The 22,896-nt window shown below is 44.0% G+C and overlaps 1 protein-coding gene across 2 annotated transcripts in view; it reads left to right on the top strand.

The window, feature by feature from the left end:
• syne3 (spectrin repeat containing, nuclear envelope family member 3) overlaps positions 1-22,896 on the top strand; it is a 54,899-nt gene that overhangs the window by 12,679 nt on the left and 19,324 nt on the right. For both annotated transcript variants that reach the window (XM_063007431.1, XM_063007432.1), the window contains exons 4-13: positions 142-451; positions 1,443-1,598; positions 2,859-3,203; positions 7,902-8,038; positions 10,988-11,162; positions 14,177-14,359; positions 16,706-16,849; positions 20,203-20,337; positions 20,965-21,126; positions 21,216-21,388. In XM_063007431.1, the coding sequence (XP_062863501.1) occupies positions 142-451; positions 1,443-1,598; positions 2,859-3,203; positions 7,902-8,038; positions 10,988-11,162; positions 14,177-14,359; positions 16,706-16,849; positions 20,203-20,337; positions 20,965-21,126; positions 21,216-21,388 (1,920 nt within the window). The remainder of the gene's footprint in view (positions 1-141; positions 452-1,442; positions 1,599-2,858; positions 3,204-7,901; positions 8,039-10,987; positions 11,163-14,176; positions 14,360-16,705; positions 16,850-20,202; positions 20,338-20,964; positions 21,127-21,215; positions 21,389-22,896) is intronic.

Below are 22,896 nucleotides of genomic sequence, written 5' to 3'. Positions count from 1 at the left end.
GATGTAATTGATGAAGATATTTTAATACAACTGTTAGCAATGGATGTGGCTTAAAAACTTAAAAATAATGAAGGGTGTCCACATACTTTTGGCCACCTACTGCTTTTCACACAGTTTTAATCTCTGCCGTTTCTTCCGCAGCCGTATCGAGTGGGTGTGGCTGCACTGGAGCGAGTACCTGAAGGCCCACGAGGAGTTTGGAATCTGGTTGGTGAGGGTCCAGCGGTCGGTGGAGCCTCAGCTGGAGCTGCAGTTGGACCTGAGGGAGAAGCTGTGGCAGGTGGAGCATCGCCGGGTGATCTGCAGCGACGTCAGGGCTCAGGAGCCTCTGCTGGAGAGGCTGCTGGACGAGGCGTCCACGCTCTTCAACCGCACGCAGGACCCCAGCGTGGACGAGCGCGCCCAGAACGCGCTGAGCGAGGCCTACAGCGGCGTCCGCTCCAGGGCCGAGGTACAGCTCCAGATCATGTTAGAATTCAAATCCGGTTTTGACATGACGGTACTAATCTAATGCGCATTTTGCACAAGACCTGCAGTTTTCTTAGTTAGACTCTCAGACAGAGGAACAGATCAAAAACAGCACTTTAGCTTATTTATTTTTAACGTATATTCCTCCCAGTTTAGTCGTATCCAATTACCCGATCGTATTTCGCCTCTACAGACTAGCACGCTTCCTCCGCCACGTGTAAACCCACCAGGCTAGCGGTAGATTCTTACGCAAAGCTTTATTGTGTACGGATGAACACTCTCGCCTGCGTCTTAACCGGACAGTAGGGGTCACTGTTGCAGCGACATTGAGGCTTGTGCTCCCTTAGACACAGCCAGTCATGGCTGTCGAGCGCCCGACTGCACCGCTAACCCAGAGTCGCCAACACAAGATCGTTCTTGCTAGCGTATAAGACTGCGGTGCCATTTGAGCGCCCCCATCAGGACGTTAAGTGGGCTTCTCCAGCTTTCTGGACAAAGGAGAGTGGATTTATATGATTTATATGGCTACCACCACCATATTTCACAGTGTGGATAGTGTTACCTGGAAAAAAAAGCTTAATGGTGGAATGTTTTTTCCTGTATATAAGAATGGCAGCTTTAATGTCACTACTTTTCTTGGCCATATACTGCTTTGTACTATATAGCCAAAAAATAAATGGACACCCATTTTTATTAAGTTCAAGTGTTTTAACCACGCTGATTGCAATCAGGTGTATAGTCAGTTATATATAATGTAAATATATAAATATATGCGTCCTGTTCCAAGATAAAAGCTTGATCCATAAAAACATGGTTTGACAATGTTGGTGTGAAGGAAGTCCATTGGCCTGGACAGAGCCCTGACCTCAACCCCACTGGACAGCTTTAGGATTAATTGGAATTCCAATTGATCAGATAGTTTCAGTTTTTCTCTTGACGTTTCCAGTTCATGTGTTGATGTTACTGACCTGCAGGAGATGTTAGCTCTGGTGCAGAAGGTTGCAGAGGAGCACCAGCAGTACCAAAGCCACGTTCAAGACTTCCACAAGTGGTTGGTGTCCAAAACAGAAGAAGTGAGCCGCTTCAACGAGCTGGAGGAGATTTCTGAGACTCGACTGCAAGCCCTGGAGGTACAGTAGTCCAGATGTTTGATGGGACGAGGGCAGAGGTACATTTCTTCGTCCCTTGTATCCCCCCGTTTTTGCTTTGTTTTGATTTGGATATATCTAATTACCTTGTGCACTCTGGCAGTATCTGCTGGTTACATGACACCTTGCTGGGCAAGTTTTGGCTGCAGGGTCGCGAACAAATTCCCACCTCAGTGAAGCTAACCAATCAGGTCACAGTCCTCACTTCAGCATCCCTAACCAATCAGGCCACAGTACCTACCTCCTGACACTAACCAATCAGGTCACAGTTCTCACCTCAGCATCCTCAACCAATCAGGTCACAGTCCTTACCTCAGCATCCTTAACCAATCAGGCCTCAGCATCCTTAACCAATCAGGCCTCAGCATCCTTAACCAATCAGGCCTCAGCATCCTTAACCAATCAGGCCTCAGCATCCTTAACCAATCAGGCCACAGTACCCACCTCAGTATATCTAACCAATCAGGTCACAGTCCCACCTCAGCATCCCTAACCAATCAGGTCACAGTCCCCATCTCAGCATCCCTAACCAATCAGGTCACAGTCCCCATCTCAGCATCCTCAACCAATCAGGTCACAGTCCCCATCTCAGCATCCCTAACCAATCAGGTCACAGTCCCCATCTCAGCATCCTCAACCAATCAGGTCACAGTCCCCATCTCAGCATCCCTAACCAATCAGGCCACAGTACCCACCTCAGTATATCTAACCAATCAGGTCACAGTCCCACCTCAGCATCCCTAACCAATCAGGTCACAGTCCCCATCTCAGCATCCCTAACCAATCAGGTCACAGTCCTCACTTCAGCATCCCTAACCAATCAGGTCACAGTCCTCGCCTCAGCATCCTAAACCAATCAGGCCTCAGCATCCTTAACCAATCAGGCCTCAGCATCCTTAACCAAACAGGTCACAGTCGTCACCTCAGCATCCCTAACCAATCAGGCCACAGTACCCACCTCAGTATATCTAACCAATCAGGTCACAGTCTCCACCTCAGCATCCTCAACCAATCAGGTCACAGTCCCCATCTCAGCATCCCTAACCAATCAGGTCACAGTCTCCACCTCTGTGATGATAACCAGTCAAACACAGGCCCGGGCGGTATGATGGCTCGGTGGGTGGCACGAAGGTTCTGGGTTCGATTCCCAGGTGGAGCGGTCCAGGATCACATGATTAGGGACCCTGTGGAATGGAACACAGATCTATATTCACTAATCTGCAGCACTCGTTCCCCTGGCAGGAACTGGATGCCAGCGTGGCCCGTGAAGAAGAGACGTTACGCTTCATTGAGGGCGTGTCCCAGGCTGTAAAGACCAACACGTCCCCGGCGGGAGCTGAGCAGATCAGGCTGGAGGTCGAGGAGCTGAGGACGGCCTGGCAGAGACTGAGACTGACCCTGGCGGAGAGCCACGACGACCTGAAGAGCTCCCTGGACGCTCGGTGCCAGTACGATGCCCGGCGAGAGGAACTGGCGGGGGGCATCGGGCGTCTCCGTGCGCTGGTGCAGGAGCTGAGCCAGAAGCTGGAGAGTAAGGATGGAGACAGGAACGAGGAGAACGTGGTGGCTCAGTGGAAGATCTACACGGTTAGTCCAGCTTTGGTTCTGTTTTTAGTTCTGTAGAACGGAGCTGAGATTCAAACCAGCATCCACCCGCAGACCAGTCTGGCACTTGATAAAGTCAAGTCAATTTTATTTGTATAGTGCTTTTTACGCTAGACGTCGTCTCAAAGCAACTTTTTCAGAATCCAGGACCAACAGACCAAAAACCCCTGTTGAGCAAGCCGAGGGCGACAGTGGCAGGAAAAACCCCCTTAAAAATACAGGAAGAAACCTTGAGAGGAACCAGACTCAGCAGGGACCCCCATCCTCCTCAGGTGGCTTGGAGAATAATCTGAATGAATTAGATTTACACAAACCAAACATACACAATTAGATACACATTTAAACTAAAGGTTGCAAACATGGCAGGTTCCCGTCACGTCTAGCAGGAGCAGCATTGCTGGCACCGCAGTCTCGAGGGCAGGATTCAACCTTGGGTGTGTAAACGGGTTTCCGTCAGAACCACCTCAGGGTAAAACCACAGAAAATGGAGTAGCTGTAGAATCTGGCATGGCATAAGTAAAAGGGAGAGCGAGCAGGTAACACGGTCATGAAGGCTTTCACAGGACCTCAGCTTGGATGCAGCTGCTCGGCCATGGAAACCCGTTCCATGAAGCTCTACACACTGTTCTTCAGCTGATCTGAAGGCCACATGAAGTTTGGAGGTCTGTAGCGATCGACTCTGCAGAAAGTTGGTGACGTCTGCGCGTTACGTTCCTCAGCATCCGCTGACCCAGCTTCACGTTTGATTACATTACAGACTCATTCTATAATAGATTGAGTTCTTTTTTGGCACACTTGTTTCTGGACATTTTTGCCCGTTCCTCTTGGCATATCCTTGCCAGCTCTGTCAGGTTGGATGACGAGCGTCGGTACACGGCCCTTTTCAGCTCCTTCCACAGATGTTCGATTGGATTAAGATATGGGCTCTGGCTGGGCCACTCAAGGACGTTCACAGACTTTCTCTGAAGCCACGCCCTTGTTCTCTTGGCTTCAGAGAACAAGGGCGTGGCTTTGTTCTCTGAACAAAGTTTTGTTCAACATAACAAAACTTTGTTATGTTGAAAGTTTTCTTCAAGGATCTCTGTGTACTTAGCTGCATTCATCTTTCCCTCTATCAGGACTAGTCGGCCTGGTCCAGCTGCTGAAAAACATACCCACATCATGATGCTGCCACCGCCATGCTTCACTGTAGGGATGGCATTAGCCAGGTGATGAGCGGTGTCTGGTTTCCTCTAGACGTGACGCTTGGTATTCAGGCCAAAAAGTTCAATTTTGGTTTCATCAGACCAGCGAATCTTGTTTCTCATGGTTTGAGAGTCCTTCAAGTGCCTTTTGGCAAATTCCAGATGGGCTGTCGTGTGCCTTTTACTAAGGCGTGGCTTCCGTCTTGTGGAGTGCTGCCTGGATGGTTGATCTTCTGATAGGTTCTCCCATCTCCACAAGGATAAGCTGGAGCTCTGTCAGAGTGACCTGCTCTGGTTCCTGCTCACCTCCCTGACCAAGGCCCGTCTTCCCTGATCGCTCAGTTTGGCCGGGCGGCCAGGTCTAGGAAGGTTTTTGGTGGTTCCAGACTTCATCCATTTATGAATGATGGAGGCCAGTGTGCTCTTTGGGACGTGAAAAGCTGCAGCAATGTTTCTGTACCCTTCTCCAGATCTATGCCTCAACACAATCCTGTTTCTAAGGTCTGCAGATAATTCCTTTGACCCCATGGCTTGGAGTTTGCTCTGATATGCACTGTCAGCTGTGGGACCTTATATAGGCAGGTACGTTTGGGAATGAGTCTGTAACGTAATAAAACGTGGAGAAGGTGACAGGGGTGTGCAGACTTTCCGGCTTGACTGTACATAGTTTTATATGTGGTTTAGTAAAGGATGTTACAAAAACACCTGAACATAATCACTGGGAGAGACGTCCGCATACTTTTGGTTATGTAGTGTGTGTTAAATGTCAAACCCATCATTTGGTTTGTGTTTTCGGGAGAACCGCACGATGAGCCTGGAGCGTGACCGTCGTCTTCGGTTTCAGTCTGGGACATTTCTCAGATACTTCAGATGTTTCTCTGGTGGTTATTACAGCGTACACAAGAAGCTTCGGGGTGAATTCCTCCCCGGGGAGGGACGAGGTACCGCTGCAGGTTTATAAAGAGCAGCAGGGTTTTGTCGTGTAGAATGAGTGGAAAGTGGAGTGGGCGTGGCAGCGGATTATAACTAATAATAGTAAACGATTTTTTCATTGACTGACTGTATGAAAGTGAAACCACGATGAAGCGCAGCTGCTTAGCGGAACACACTTAACCCTCTCGGTCTCAGTTCTCATTCCGCTTGTACAACACTGTGCTTGTTTGGGTGCCCGGCCTGGTTGATAGCACCGCCTGGGATTCGAACTTCGAAGCTAAAGTTCAAAATTGCTGGTTTTAAATCTGTTTTTAAATTCCATTTCATCATTTTCTTCCTTTTTCTCCAATCTAGTCATATCCGGTTCCCCAGTTGCCCGAGGTGGGTTAACACAGAGATCAGTATAGCGTACAGAGAGTCACGCACTGCTCCCCAGTATTCACCGTCTCTGTGCAGCGCCTCCATCGGCCAGCAGAGGCCGCAATAACGACCCACCCAGCAGACGTTAGACAATCATCGTCCGTGTAGATTCAAACTTGCGAGCTTAGACCTTCAAACTTTAGACCTGCTTTTTAAATAAAATTCTTTAAGAAGATTTTAAGTTAAGGGTCTTGCTCAGGGGTCCAACAGTGAGATCCAGGCCAACAGTGTTTGAACCAGCCACCTTCCGATTACTAGTCCAGTACCTCAGCTGCTTAAGCTAGCACTCGCAGTTTAGAAGAATTAGTTTTTGATGATAATAATAATAATAATAATAATAATGTTTTATTTATTTAGAATCTTTCACAATCTCAGGGTCGTGATACAGCAGAGGAAGGACAGAAATCCCGGGTGTGTTAGAAAACCTAGTGATCTCTTTACATAGACGTATTTTACGCCATCCTATGTGCACTCCCGAGAAGGAGGCTGTTCGAAATCCTAGATGCCTTAATATCCTCACTACTGAGGCATCTTAACATTTCAAAGTTATTTTGACTCAAGAACGAGGGAGCATCTGATGCTGCCTTAGCGGTGCACAACTTACTTTTCTCACTCATTTTCAAACGTAAATAAGTTATTATTGATATTTAACTTGTATAAACTTGCACGAGTGTCGTTTATTTGTAAATTCGGGCATGTCAGTGAATGTAACTGTTTTCGGTACACGGAGGGAGACGTTAGTTGACATGCTAGTGGGTTGTGCCATCCCATCCCATTGGTTTGAGTGGCATGTTATCACTGTCTAAGTAGCGCGTTCGAATAACCTGCCTTATAAGTCAATGACTTATTAGAATCCTCTCTACTGAGGCAGCCGCCTGTGTAGACAGTAAGACAGCAAGGCAGCTCACTAGGTTTTCGAACACACCCATTGTCTGCCACCAGAGGACTGTAGTGAGCGAGAAGGACACAAGTGCTCTGAAAGATAATCCAGGGCTTTATTGTGTGACCCTTATCTGGATTCTCCTCACTGTTTCACTTTTAAACTTGTGTTACAGCTCGAGCTTCTGAGAAATTGTGAGAATCAGAATCAGCTTCTCCCAGAGTCTAAAACGCTTCTGGTTCAGAATAAAGCTTAACGTGGTTTAATGTAGTAAAAGAAGCAGACAGGAGCACTAAACTTCTCTTCATTATTACTGCTCATAAGCTCCTCCACTAATCACATTCCTCACTCGCTGTTTTACTACAATAAATCACGTTAAGTTAAAAAAAAAAATTTTTTTAATGCATTTTCTCCCTCTTTAACGCGTCCAATTGCCCGATTGCGTCACGCTTCCTCTCCGCCTATGCCGATCCCTGCTCTGACCGAGGAGATCGAAGCTAACCCACGCCCCCTCCGACACGTGGGCAGCAAGCCGTATGCATCTTATCACCTACACATTGATGAGTGTTGTGCCACCTAGCGTTGTGTATGGAGAGACACACCCTGAGAGCACTCTTTTCTCATCTCTGTGCATGCGCCTGTAATCAGCCAGCAGAGGTCGTAATTGCACCTTGCTGACAGAGAGAGACCCCATCCGGCTTAGTCCCGCCCATCTGAACAACAGGCCAATCGTTGGCAAGGTAGAGCTGAGATTCGATATGATGTATTCGAGATCCCAGCTCTGGTTGTAGCGTGTGTTTTTACCGTTGCGTCACCTGAGCGGCACGTTAAGTTTGTTCATATTAAGCTGTGTTTGTACGACCTGAGTCGCTTTTACTGCGTCGTATCAAACAGTCTGTCTCATTGGAGGAGCTTTGAAAAGGTCAGCGGCAAACTGGGTCAATGTTCAATGTTCAAATCATGAACCCAGCGCGGCAAATGTCGTTTAGGGAAATGCAGCGTCAAGCTAGGCAGCACCGCCACAGTACATAGGAAACAACGGCACAGCCGGCGCAAAGGTGGTGTGAATGCGCTCTTAAACAAAGTGGGTTTTAAAACCAGTTCATGTCCTGGTGTAATGGTTTAATTCACTGGTGGTTTGTATTTACGTCTCTACAGTAGTAAAGAAAGTCTCATAAGTCGCAGCCACACGTCTATAACTTATGCACAGTAGGCTGAGAACCACTGACTCATCTCACCCCTGACCAGTGTTTCCCGTTGCAGGGCGTCCGGACGGCTCTCATGGACGAGGAGCCCGAGGTGGAGCGTCTGAAATCCCAGCTGAAGGAGTTATACAGGTTCCCCTACGACTCCGGAGAGCTGGCTGATGAAGTGCTGACGGCCGTGAAGGAATTTCAGAGGTGAAAAGTCACAGACACAACAACCCACATCTGGAAAAACATCAGCTCATTCATGCTTGCATGTAGCGGCAGGTCGCAGGAGTCGACCTGTACCGACAGGCAGAAAATACAATCGTTTTAGAATGGATTGAGCAATCGGGCGCTCGGGTGGCGCGGCGGTCTGATGTGCTGTTGTAGTGTAAATGACAGCTGTGCTCTTGACCTGGCCAGGCATCCACACAGGCACAGGTATTGCTGCGTAAATTATGCCCTCTGCTGGCTGATCGAGGCGTCTGCAGGAGAGGTGGATGAATCACGGATAGCAGTGCGTAACTTTTTACGCAATACTGCTCTCTATAAGGTGGGACCGTTTCTGAGTAGCTGTTCCGTCATGGCTTTGTGATGGTTGGCTGCAAGACAGGTGCCCGCTGTCTCGTGTCGCCTGTAGCAGACTAGCTTCTGATCATGCCACCTATGCTGTGATGTCAAACCAGCTCGTTCTTGGTCTTCCTTGTCCTCTGAGCTCCTCCACAAGTTCTGCGGGACTTGTGCAGGGCACTGGTAGCTCAGGGGTTAAGATACTGGACTAGAACTCGAAAGGTTACTGGTTCAAGCCCCACCACTGCCAAAGTTGCCACTGTTGGACCCCTGAGTAAGGACCTTAACCCTCAATTGCTCAAATCTTACTCGATCGCAATTGTAAGTCGCTTTGAATACAAGTGTCTGCTAAATCCTGCAAATGTAAATGAGACTCAATGCGGTTCAGTAGGATCTTTTCTGTTCTGGCCATCTCGTCCAGTCGCTCAGTGGTCGTTGCTCAGTGTTTGCACATCTGAGTGGTTCACTCTTATCCTTGCACAAGGAGAAACAACCTTGTGTAATGAGTCAAATGTATGTGAAATTAAGATACTAAAATCACGATGTATAACTTAATGTAATTTATTTTTTCATTTTCTTTTTTCTTTCTTTTTTTATTTTTAAAGGTTTGACGACCAAGTCAAACAAACACAGGATGCAATATTGGCCACACCAGAATAACCCACCAACACCCGATAAATGGAGAAACTTGTAAAATCTGCCAAACACCTATTACAATAAAGCACTAAAATACAAAAACAAGATAAAAACATAATACCTGTCTTGCCATTACATAACTTGTAAGTGATAAACATGGCATTAAAACCAAAATAAATTTGGTTCGAAACTCTGGGAGCCTACGTGAACAACGTTTGGCTCTTGTTCAGGGTGGAAGCCAGATAGGGACCTCATAACTAAGCGAATTACGACCTCTGCTGGCTGATCTATGGCATCTGCACTGAGTCGAGGAATAATTCTGATCAGGGTGTGGCTCTCCATGCACAAGGCTGATCCACATATGAACTCGCCTCATGCAGGTGAAAGGATGCAGTCGGGTACTGCACACGTCGGAGGGGGCGTGTGTCAGTCTCGCTCTCCTGAATCGGGGTGGGGGCCAGCATCAGTAGAGAGGAAGCATAATGCAGTTGGGTAAAAATCGGATGCGCTAAATCTGGAGGGTGGAAAATAGGGACGTAATGATACACTCTACCCACGATGCGATACGATTCTTGATACTGGGTTCACGGTACGATTTTTCCCCGATTTTGTTTTTAAACAAAATTAAATTGAGAGAGAAATTATGACAAAGTTTCCTTTTATTATTTCTCTTTAGAAAATAATATACTGCATTTGTGCTTATCTTTTTTTATCTAAATAATGAATGTCATTTTATTTCTGAGGTAGGTACAAACTATGCAAAACAATGCTGCACATTTCTCTTAAAAAACCTGAAATTAAATTTTAAAACTAATCCCACATTAAATAAATAAATAAATATTACAAAAAGAAAGTATCCTCACATAAATACATTTGGCTGGAAAATTCAGAAACTGGCAACCCTGTAGTAATGTCAACCAGGCAAGGTGAATAGACCACTGAAGTCGTGTCGTCATTTTGTAGTCCACGCCATGTTGTTATGCCCATATTTGGTAACCCGGGTCTAAGAGAAATTTTGAATGGGAGAAATTAATGGAGATTTCGCAAATTGCCTCTCTCGCATCCTGTAGTCATAAAAAATGTTCCAAAGCTGTTACGTTTTGTTTTATGGAGATTCTTCTGTCTATTATCGCTGGATCCTCTCAATTATGGAGTCGTTAAAGAGTCAAAATATGACTATTGCTACATGTAAGCTAATGCTACTGTGCACTGAATTGACGTCACTAGACTGGAAGCCTCTTAAATAACCGCATGAAGCAGCTCCATTCACCAGTGTAACAGTGGAGTGATATTCACAAGCTTTAGTTTATATTTTTAGTAGTAGTAGTAGAAAAAGGAGGACAAACCACAAAGCGATACGACCACCATAGTACGCCGTGCTTTGGTGTAGTTCAGTGACGTCTAATTAATGCGCAGTAGCGTTAGCTTTCGTGTAGCATTATTAGTATTACGACCCTTTAACAACCTCGTAATTCAGAGGATCCAGTGATGTACAAGAGAAAAATGTACACAGGACAAAACGTACAGGGTTCTGAACATGTTTATTTAGCACAGGATGCGTTAGAGTCGATTTTTTGAAAACCCTGTTCATTTTTCCTACAGGAAATCTGACTTCGACCCGGGTCTCCAAATATGGGCATAACGAGGACTACAGAATGACGCACGACTTCAGTGGTCTATAGCGCCAGCGCCCTCTGCTGTTTAAAGTGAATATCGATTCATTATGCATGTAAACCGATTTCAATCGTTACACATGTGAATCGATTTTTAACTGTCTTGTGGTGCATCGTTACTATTAAAAAAATCAGTATTAAAAGAATAATTTTCGCTTTAATCCCATCATGCTAAATATGTGTCTGAATTTACGTTTCTCCACTCATAGATCACTGATTTGTTCATTTCTACCTGAGTGTTATACTAACCCCAGGACCGTGTGTGTGTGTGTGTGTGTTTCAGCGTGAAAGGCCGTTCGTTCCGGCTCTGTTCGGAGAGCGAGACGGCGCTGAAGCAGCTCCTGCAGGATCCTCTGCACGGGTTCAGTCAGTGGAGTCGGATGGTGTCTCAGGTTCTCGATAACTCGTCTGAAGTGACCGAGTTCTCCCACATCGCTGTGCTGGTACAGAACATAGAGGTAAAACACACACACACACACACGGGCGATGTAGCTGTGAAATACACTAGCGCACTACTGCTGGTGTTCACACAAACATGATTGGCTCTGTCTGAGGAGGTCGGGGTGGTTGACCTACCTGGTGGGGTTACCTCAGAAGTTCTGGTCCACATACCAGACTTGGCACAGTTTTGACCCCCGATACCCTTCCTGACGTAAACCTCCTATTTCTATCCGGGCTTAGGACCTGCACTCATAGCACACTGACAAGTGCCCCTCCCAATAACTAGGCTGTTTTGGTGCCCCTACCAGGACACTAGCCATCTGTGACTGTGCATATGCCCAATGATGCCCAATGACGCTGATAGCACCACTGAGATTCGAACCCCAAGTCTCAGCGTTAGTGAGCATATACAGCAGACCTGTTTGACCAACTCACCAGGCACGTTGGGACTAATGGGCAAAGATGCCAACCTTCCTGTACCAGGACTGGCGTACACAAAGGCTGTTTCACTGGGACTGATGGGCACATACACAACTTCACGTACATTCAACTACACACACACACACACACACACACACACAAATCCAAACAACTACACACACACTCAAGCAAACACATTATGAACTACACATAAAATACACACAACTACACTTACATGCATATACACTTAACTACACACACATGGAAATACAAACAACTACACACACAGAAAAATGAACAACTACACACACACATTATGAACTACACATAAAATACACATAACTACACACACACACTTAACTACACACACACGTACACACACACACACACACACATGGAAATACAAACAACTACACACACTCAGGCACACACATTATGAACTACATATAAAATACACACAACTACACTTACACACACACACACACTTAACTATGCTCACATACACACATGGAAATACAAACAACTACACATACACATTATGAACTACACATAAAATACACATAACTACACACACACTTAACTATGCTCACATACACACATGGAAATACAAACAACTACACATACACATTATGAACTACATATAAAATACACATAACTACACACACACTTAACTATGCTCACATACACACGCATGGAAATACAAACAACTACACACACAGAAAAATTAACAACTACACACACACATTATGAACTACACATAAAATACACATAACTACACACACACACTTAACTATGCTCACATACACACGCATGGAAATACACACAACTACACATACACACAGAGAAATATGAACAACTACATACAACAACTACACCTGTTTTACCAAGTCACCAGGCATGTTGGGACTAGTGGGCAAAGATGCCAGCCTTCTGGTACCAGGACTGGCGTACACAAAGGCTGTTTCACTGGGACTGATGGGCACATACACAACTTATACATTCAACTACACACACACACACACAAAAATCCAAACAACTACACACACACACGGAAATACAAACAACTACACACACATTATGAACTACACATAAAATACACATAACTACACTTACACGCACACACACTTAACTACACACACATACACACACACACATGGAAATACAAACAACTACACACACACACTCAAGCACACACATTATGAACTACACATAAAATACACACAACTACACTAACACACACACACACACACTTAACTACACACACGTACACACACATGGAAATACAAACAACTACACATACACACACAGAAATATGAACAACTACACACAACTATGAACAACTACACACACAAAAATACAAACAACTACACACACACATTATAAACTACACATAAAATACACACTTAACTACACACACACACATGGAAATACAAACAACTACACACACTCAGGCACACACATTATGAACTACACATTACTACACACACACTTAACTACACACACACACGTACACACACACACACACACACACACACATATGGAAATACAAACAACTACACACACACTCAGGCACACACATTATGAACTACACATAAAAAACACAACTACACTTACACACACACACACACACACTTAACTACGCTCACATAAACACATGGAAATACACACAACTACACATACACACAGAGAAATATGAACAACTACACACACAACTACACCTGTTTTACCAAGTCACCAGGCATGTTGGGACTAATGGGCAAAGATGCCAGCCTTCTGGTACCAGGACTGGCGTACACAAAGGCTGTTTCACTGGGACTGATGGGCACATACACAACTTATACATTCAACTACACACACACACACACAAATCCAAACAACTACACACACACATTATGAACTACACATAAAATACACATAGCTACACACACACACACACACACACTCAACTACACACACACGTACACACATGGAAATACACACAACTACACTTACACGCACATACACTTAACTACACACACACACGGAAATACAAACAACTACACACACATTATGAACTACACATAAAATACACTTGCATATACACTTAACTACACACACGTACACACTACATACACACTCACACACATGGAAATACAAACAACTACACACACAGAAATATGAACAACTACACACAACTATGAACAACTACACAACAACTACACACACATTATAAACTACACATAAAATACACAACTACACACACACGTACACACACGTGGAAATACAAACAACTACACACACACACACAGAAATTTGAACAACTACACACAACAACTACACACAACAACTACACCTGTTATACCAACTCACCAGGCACGTTGGGACTAGTGGGCAAAGATGCCAGCCTTCCTGTACCAGGACTGGCGTACACAAAGGCTGTTTCACTGGGACTGATGGGCACAGAGACATTGAGTCTGTCTGAAAACCTAGTCACCTCGCTATATAGATGCATGTAACATCATCCTACACTCCCGAGAAGAGGGCGTGTCTAAATTCTTAGATCCCTTAAAATGCTCCTACTGAGGAACCCTAATTCTGAGGTGCTGACTCCTCCGTTCCTCTCTCTGAGCAGAAGCTGTTGAAACACAGTGTGCAGCTGCAGGAGAGGCTCGGCGCCCTGCAGGTGAAAGCCGACCTGATGGGGGCGCTGTTCGGAGAGGAGAAAGCCGAGAGTCTGCTGGAGGAACTGGGTACGGACGTGAGGAGGAGAGAGCAGCTGCACGGCCAGCTTCTCCAGAGGAAGAATCACCTGCAGGTACGTCGTGACTCTTACCTCCCACTGTAGGTCGGGTTAGAGCGTCATTCCCGATAGTTACAGTCCCACAGCAGTACATTCAAATCATTCAACTCCTGCTCACTGAGACACGCCCTCCAGATGTTCTTCAGCTTCTGTACGGTACGATGTGGATCGTAGTTTAGTAAATAACGCACACACCCCTGATGTCCACATGATCTTGGAGAAACAGGTTTTGACCAGGCGATCTTCTTCCATCGCACCAATGTCCAGTTCAATACACTCAACACTTACACTTAACTACACACGCACACACACACACACACATACACTCAACTACACATACACTCAACTACATGTACACTTAATTACACACACACACATATACACATGACTACACACACACACACACAAATACACACAACTACACGTACATTTAACTACACACACAAAAATACATAAATATACTACAGACTACTACTACTACATACACACAACTACACACAAAGAAATACACTCAACTACACGCGGAAATACACTGAACTACACACAAAGAAATACACTCAAGTACACACACACACACACTTAACTACACACACACACGGAAATACACTCAACTACACACATTAAAAATACACACAACTACACACACACTCGACTACACACACAGAAATACACCCAACCACAGACACTCAACTACACACACACTAAGCTACACACATAAAAATACACACAACTACACACACACTCAACTACACACACAGAAATACACCCAACTACACACACACACTAAACTACACACATAAAAATACACACAACTACACACACACTCAACTACACACACAGAAATACACCCAACTACACACACACACTAAACTACACACATAAAAATACACACAACTACACACACACACTCAACCACACAGACACAGAAATACACTCAACCACACACACTAAACTACACACATAAAAATACAACTACACACACACAGAAATACACAACTACATGTACATTTAACTACACACACAAAAATACATAAATATACTACAGACTACTACTACATACACACAACAACACACAGAAATACACTCAACTACACACGCGGAAATACACTGAACTACACACAAAGGAAATACACACAACTACACACAAAGAAATACACTCAAGTACACACACACACACACACACTTAACTACACACACACACGGAAATACACACAACTACACACACACTCAACTACACACAGAAATACACCCAACCACAGACACTCAACTACACACGGAAATACACTCAGCTACACACACACAGAAATACACACAACTACACACACTAAACTACACACATAAAAATACACACAACCACACACACTAAACTACACACATAAAAATACACACAACCACACACACACATTCAACTACACACACGGAAATACACACAACTACACACACACACTCAACTACACACACAGAAATACACTCAACTGCACACACAGAATTACACACACTCAGTTACACACGGAAATACACTCAACTACACACACAGAAATACACTCAACTACACACACAGAAATGCACTCAACTACACACACAACCAGAAATAAACACACCCAACTAGAAATACACTAAACTACACACACAGAGAAATACACTCAACTACACACAGAAATACACTCAACTACACATATACACACACACACACACACACACACAGAAATACACTTAGGTACACACACACACAATTAGAAACAAACGCTCACGCTCAACCACACACAGAAATACACTCAACTACACACACAGAAATACACTCAACTACACATATACACACACACACACACAGAAATACACTCAGGTACACACACACACAATTAGAAACAAACGCTCAACCACACACAGAAATACACTCAACTACACACACAGAAATACACTCAACTACACATATACACACACACACACACAGAAATACACTCAGGTACACACACACACAATTAGAAACAAACGCTCACGCTCAACCACACACAGAAATACACTCAACTACACACACAGAAATACACTCAACTACACATTTACACACACACACACACACACACACAGAAATACACTCAGGTACACACACACACAATTAGAAACAAACGCTCAACCACACACAGAAATACACATAACTACACATACACACACACACACACACACACACACACACACACACACATAACTACACATACACACACTCACACAAATGCAAAAAAATGAAACAAACACACAATAATTTTAAAAAACAGTTACAGGTTTTTTTTTATAGTTTTATCTATCACACTGATAATGATACTGACGATCAGATCTGTAGAAACACGTTTTTTTGTTTGTTTTTAGGGATTAATATCGAGGACGAAAGATTTCGGTGATGCGTACGACTTCATTCAGAACAAGCTGCTGTCCATACAGGAGAGATTTCTGGCTGCTACAGGACTCCAGCCCGATATCCTCGCCAAGAAGAGCCAGGCTGATCAACTGAAGGTGAGCATTATGCTAATGCTAAAGGCTAAACAGCTAATCTGGGATTAATTAAGCACAGCAGGATGCAGCTGGTATTAATGCGTAATAATTTTTTTTATTAATATTATTCATCTCATAATTTTTTATTTTATTCTTCCATGCTGTTTTGAAGATACAACTACACACACATACATGGAAATACCCACAACTACACACACACACTTAACTACACACACACACTCAACTACACACACATACATGGAAATACCCACAACTACACACACACTTAACTACACACACATACATGGAAATACCCACAACTACACACACACTTAACTACACACACACACTCAACTACACACACATACATGGAAATACCCACAACTACACACACACACTCAACTACACACACATACATGGAAATACCCACAACTACACACACTTAACTACACACACACACTCAACTACACACACATACATGGAAATACCCACAACTACACACACACTTAACTACACACACACACTCAACTACACACACATACATGGAAATACCCACAACTATACACACACACTCAACTACACACACATACATGGAAATACCCACAACTACACACACACACTTAACTACACACACACACTCAACTACACACACATACATGGAAATACCCACAACTACACACACACTTAACTACACACACACTTAACTACACATACATAAAAATTAGGGCTGTCACGCGATTTTTTTATTATTATCGCGATTAAAGAACAAAATTAATCGCGATTAATCTCAATTAATCACAAACTAATAATTAAGCAAAATTTGAACAGTTATGCACATTTTTATTGCAAGAACATGTTTACCAATAAAAACATTCATAAAATATGATAAAATTATTCAGTCTAAATTCATTTTAGAAAGCACATTATCTGACAAAAGTGAAGATCTTTTCCTGTTCATAACCCTGACACTTTACGCCCCTGTGCATCTCGTATAACATCATGTAGACCCACATCGTTAACTGTGTTAAAGCGTTTATACCAGTGGTGTCCAAACTCGAGGAGGGCCAGATTTAATAATGTGAAAGTGCCTGAGGGCCAGCAGTCCCTGATGACATTATTTTAAACAATAAAATATGCATGGCTACTTTGGAGTATTTCCTGGCATACAGAACCAAAAGACAAAAGAGAAAAAATAAATTCATATTGAACAATCCTTGACTCTGTGCTTAAGTTTTCTGGCTAACTCAGAAATCATGCTTTTCAAAATATTTTGATGTAATATTAGGCATCAATAAAGCATCACAACACACGATTATTTCATAGATCTATTAAGAAAACCTTTTAATACTGTGTTTGTGCAGAAACAAGACTGGGAAATACTGTTCTACATTACCATTTAAACATCTATAAATACCTGAAACAGTCAAGTTAGCAGACATTATCTATCACTGTAGCTATATAAAAAAAGTGTTAATTAAAACAGTCCATGTAAACGCTTAGTCCATATAAATAGTCCATATAAATATCAGATACAAATGTGTTTTTAAAAAACTACAAACATCACAAATATAAATCATGTTTATAACCATGTGATAGAAAAACCTGAATAAACTGTAGAGATGAAACATCACACAGAGTTTCACTTCTTACCGGAGGGGGAGGAGGAGGAGGAGGAGATATGTGATTTTGATGGACAGGTCTAGCAGCCAATGGAGATACTCGTTACAAAGCTTGCGTGATTTCATTCATCTTTTCATAAACACACGTAAAAATAGTGAAAACCGCTAAAAGTAGTTTTTCATCGGACAGCGACTATAATTAGGGCGATTAACGACAGCCCTAATAAAAATTTATCCAACTACACACACACTTAACTACACATACATAAAAATACATCCAACTACACACACACTTAACTACACACACACTTAACTACACATACATAAAAATACATCCAACTACACACACACTCAACTACACACACACTTAACTACACATACATAAAAATACATCCAACTACACACACACTTAACTACACACACACTTAACTACACATACATAAAAATACATCCAACTACACACACACTCAACTACACACACACTTAACTACACATACATAAAAATACATCCAACTACACACACACTTAACTACACACACACTTAACTACACATACATAAAAATACATCCAACTACACACACACTTAACTACACACACACTTAACTACACATACATAAAAATACATCCAACTACACACACACTTAACTACACACACACTTAACTACACATACATAAAAATACATCCAACTACACACACACTTAACTACACACACACTTAACTACACATACATAAAAATACATCCAACTACACACACACTCAACTACACACACACTTAACTACACATACATAAAAATACATCCAACTACACACACACTCAACTACACACACACTTAACTACACATACATAAAAATACATCCAACTACACACACACTCAACTACACACACACTTAACTACACATACATAAAAATACATCCAACTACACACACACTTAACTACACACACACACTTAACTACACATACATAAAAATACATCCAACTACACACACACTCAACTACACACACACTCAACTACACACACATAAAAATACATCCAACTACACACACACTTAACTACACACACACTTAACTACACATACATAAAAATACATCCAACTACACACACACTCAACTACACACACATAAAAATACATCCAACTACACACACACTTAACTACACACACACTCAACTACACACACATAAAAATACATCCAACTACACACACTCAACTACACACACACTTAACTACACACACACTTAACTACACAGACATAAAAATACATCCAACCACACACACACTTAACTACACATACATAAAAATACATCCAACTACACACACACTTAACTACACATACATAAAAATACATCCAACTACACACACACTTAACTACACATACATAAAAATACACCCAACTACACACACACTTAACTACACACAAACTTAACTACACATACATAAAAATACATTTAACTACACACACTCACAACTACACACATACTCACACATGGAACTTCACATACACTCAGCTACACACACCTGGAAATGTGGGTGCACACACACAAAAATACACTCAACTACACACACATACACTCGGAAATACACACAACTACACACACACTCAACTACACACACCTAAAAATACACACAACTACACACACACTCAACAACATAAACAGAAAAACTTGAAACTACACATACACTCTACACACACACACACTGTTTTGAAGATCTGAAGGCCAGAGTCCTTTCAAATGTGTGTTTTTTTTCTGTTCAGGTCATTAAAAAAGATTTGGAGGACTGTGAAGCTCACATCACAGCTCTGGAGACTCTGGTCTCGTCCAGTTCCACCAACAGGACCAAGTTTGAGCGTCTCTACGTCGAGTGGAAGCTTCTGTATAAAGCCGTTCGAGTAAGTCGGTTCCTCTCTGAGCTCTCAGAATCGTAGAATTTTTATAGCCGGCGGGAGAAACCGAGCTGGAGTTTAGATTCTGATCATTAGAGGTGGAGCGGATCCACACGGCTGGATTCCTGTTCTCCTGCTGTGCTTTGATGGAGATGTTGGTGAAGACCTCGATCAAACTCTGATCAAAGACTCACTAGATTGTGTATCAGATCACAGATTTATGTTCCCTACATAGTGCACTAGATTGTGTATCAGATAACGGATTTAAAACGCGATCGGGAAAAAAGTCTGTGTCGCTGCGTGCGTGTTTGTGTGCATGAAGTTTGTCGTTACTGGCAACGCGTCAGCGGAGTAATACAGTTGTGATGTGAAAAAATTGTGATTAGAACGCTTCTCAACCAATCAGATTGTAAGGTCGGAACTAACTGTTGTATAAATATATATATATAATTATCACACCAAACTAATGTTGCTGACTTTTGTTGTCCACAAGTCCATTTTTGCAAGTCACGATTCCAGTCCGAGTTATTTGAAACGAGTCCGAGTCGAGTCTGAAGTTGCTTTGTGCGCGATTACGTGCGACTCTCCGCAGTAGGGTTTCATGTCATTTTTCTCCACCGCCACGTTGATCAGGCGAAGGTGAACGAGGGCGAGGAGAGCGTCCTGGAGCACGAGAACTTCCACGACAGCATGCTGAACGTGGAGAAGTGGCTGATGATCATGAGGCAGAAGCTGGAGTCCTTCCGAGGTCCCGATGGAGACTGGAGCGTGGAGAACCGGCAGCACGAGGCGGAGGTATCGTACACCCTTCCACGTCCGAGTCAGTCCCGGGGAAACTTCCACTCCTCTTAACTGGGCTTCCTGTTTCTTTCTGGCTCCTGCAGAGGGCGCTGGGTGAGTTCCCCGAGAAGGAGCTGCAGCTGCACAGGACTGAAGTGCAGGGCAACCGAGTGCTGCTCAAAACCTCCGACGAGGGCAAAGTTCACATCCAGCGGGACCTGAAGCGCCTCCGCGAGAGCTGGATGGCCCTGCTCGCGCTCAGTCACAACCTGTACAGGTACGTTCATGAGAGGGCGTAAGTGGATCGAAGGCTTGGTGGCACAGCTGGTAAAGTAGGTGCCACAGTGCCCGATTTGTCCTCAGGACCTGGGTTTGATCCTCGTGCTCAGTCTGTGAGGATTTATATTTATATTTACATTTTCGGCATTTAGCAGACGCTTTTATCCAAAGCGACTGAACACTATTTTGAGCAATTTAGGGTTAAGGGCCTTGCTCAGGGGCCCAACAGTGGCAACTCGGTGGTGGTGGGGCTTGAACCGGCAACCTTCTGATTACTAGTCCAGTACCTTAACTACAATTTAGTCATTTCCGGTTCCCAATTGTGAATCCGCTGCTGCTTGCACAACTTTCCTTCCGACAAGTGTCCAATCTGTGCCGCCTCTCATCACCTGCCAGTGTTGGGTTTCCACAGAGAGCTGTATGGCGTACGGAGAGCTGTATAACGTACGGAGAGCCATGCTAAGCATGATTATGTGACCCCCATAATCGTCCCGAATCGCAGCGGCAGCGGAAAGACGGCCAGTCGTGTTTGTGTGGATGCCCAGCCAGGTTGGTAGCTCTGCTGAGACCGCCACACAATCGCTCTGATTGGCTGCCAATCACTGAAAATGGACAAATGACTTGTGGGACTAAAACATACAACAGTCCCAATTTAGTCATTTCCAAGGATAGCGGACACTTATCACCTGCCAGTATTGGGTTCCCACAGAGAGCTGTATAGCGTACGGAGAGCCACGCTAACCTCCATGTGACCCCCGTAATCGTCCCAAATCCCAGCGACAGCAGAAAGACACCACGTCCATCCTTCCCTCCCTCCCTCCCCCAAAAGCGGGCAGTTGTATTTGTGTGGACGCCCGGCCAGGTCGGTAGCTCTACTAAGACACTTTGCAGTGATGTGCAAGCGTGTTAGACCTCCGCACCATACAAGCTCCCTGATTGGCTGGCGTGTTCTTGCCTTGCGCCCATTGTGACCGTGACCTAGATCATGAATCGGGGACTAAAACTTACAACCCTTCCAATTTAGTCATTTCCAGTCCCTGATTGTGATTCCACTGCCGCTTGCATGACCCCCGTTCTGATCAAGGATAGATCATCACCCGCCAGCATTGGGTTCCCACAGAGAGCCGTATAGCGTACAGAGAGCCACGCTAAGCTCCATGTAACCCCCATAATCGTCTCAAATCCCAGTGGCAGCAGAAAGACACCACGTCCGACCTTCCCTCCCTCAAAGGCGGGCAGTTGTATTTGTGTGCACGCCTGGCCAGGTCGGTAGCTCTGCTTGAGACTCCGTTGGAGCGCCGCACCACACAAGAGCCCTGATTGGCTGGCGTGTTCTTGCCTTGCGCCCATTGCGACCGTGATTTAGATCATGAATCAGTAACTGAAAATAAACAAATGACGCCTGGGACTAAAACTTATAACCCTCCTAAGGAGGATGGTAACACACTAATGACGACCCCTTCCATCATGTGTTTAGTCGCCATCCAGCGGCGCTTTCCTACTTAG

This window comes from Trichomycterus rosablanca, chromosome 13 (genome assembly GCF_030014385.1).
Source record: "Trichomycterus rosablanca isolate fTriRos1 chromosome 13, fTriRos1.hap1, whole genome shotgun sequence".
NCBI lineage: Eukaryota > Metazoa > Chordata > Actinopteri > Siluriformes > Trichomycteridae > Trichomycterus > Trichomycterus rosablanca.
This window is presented reverse-complemented; position numbering and strand designations above follow the sequence as displayed.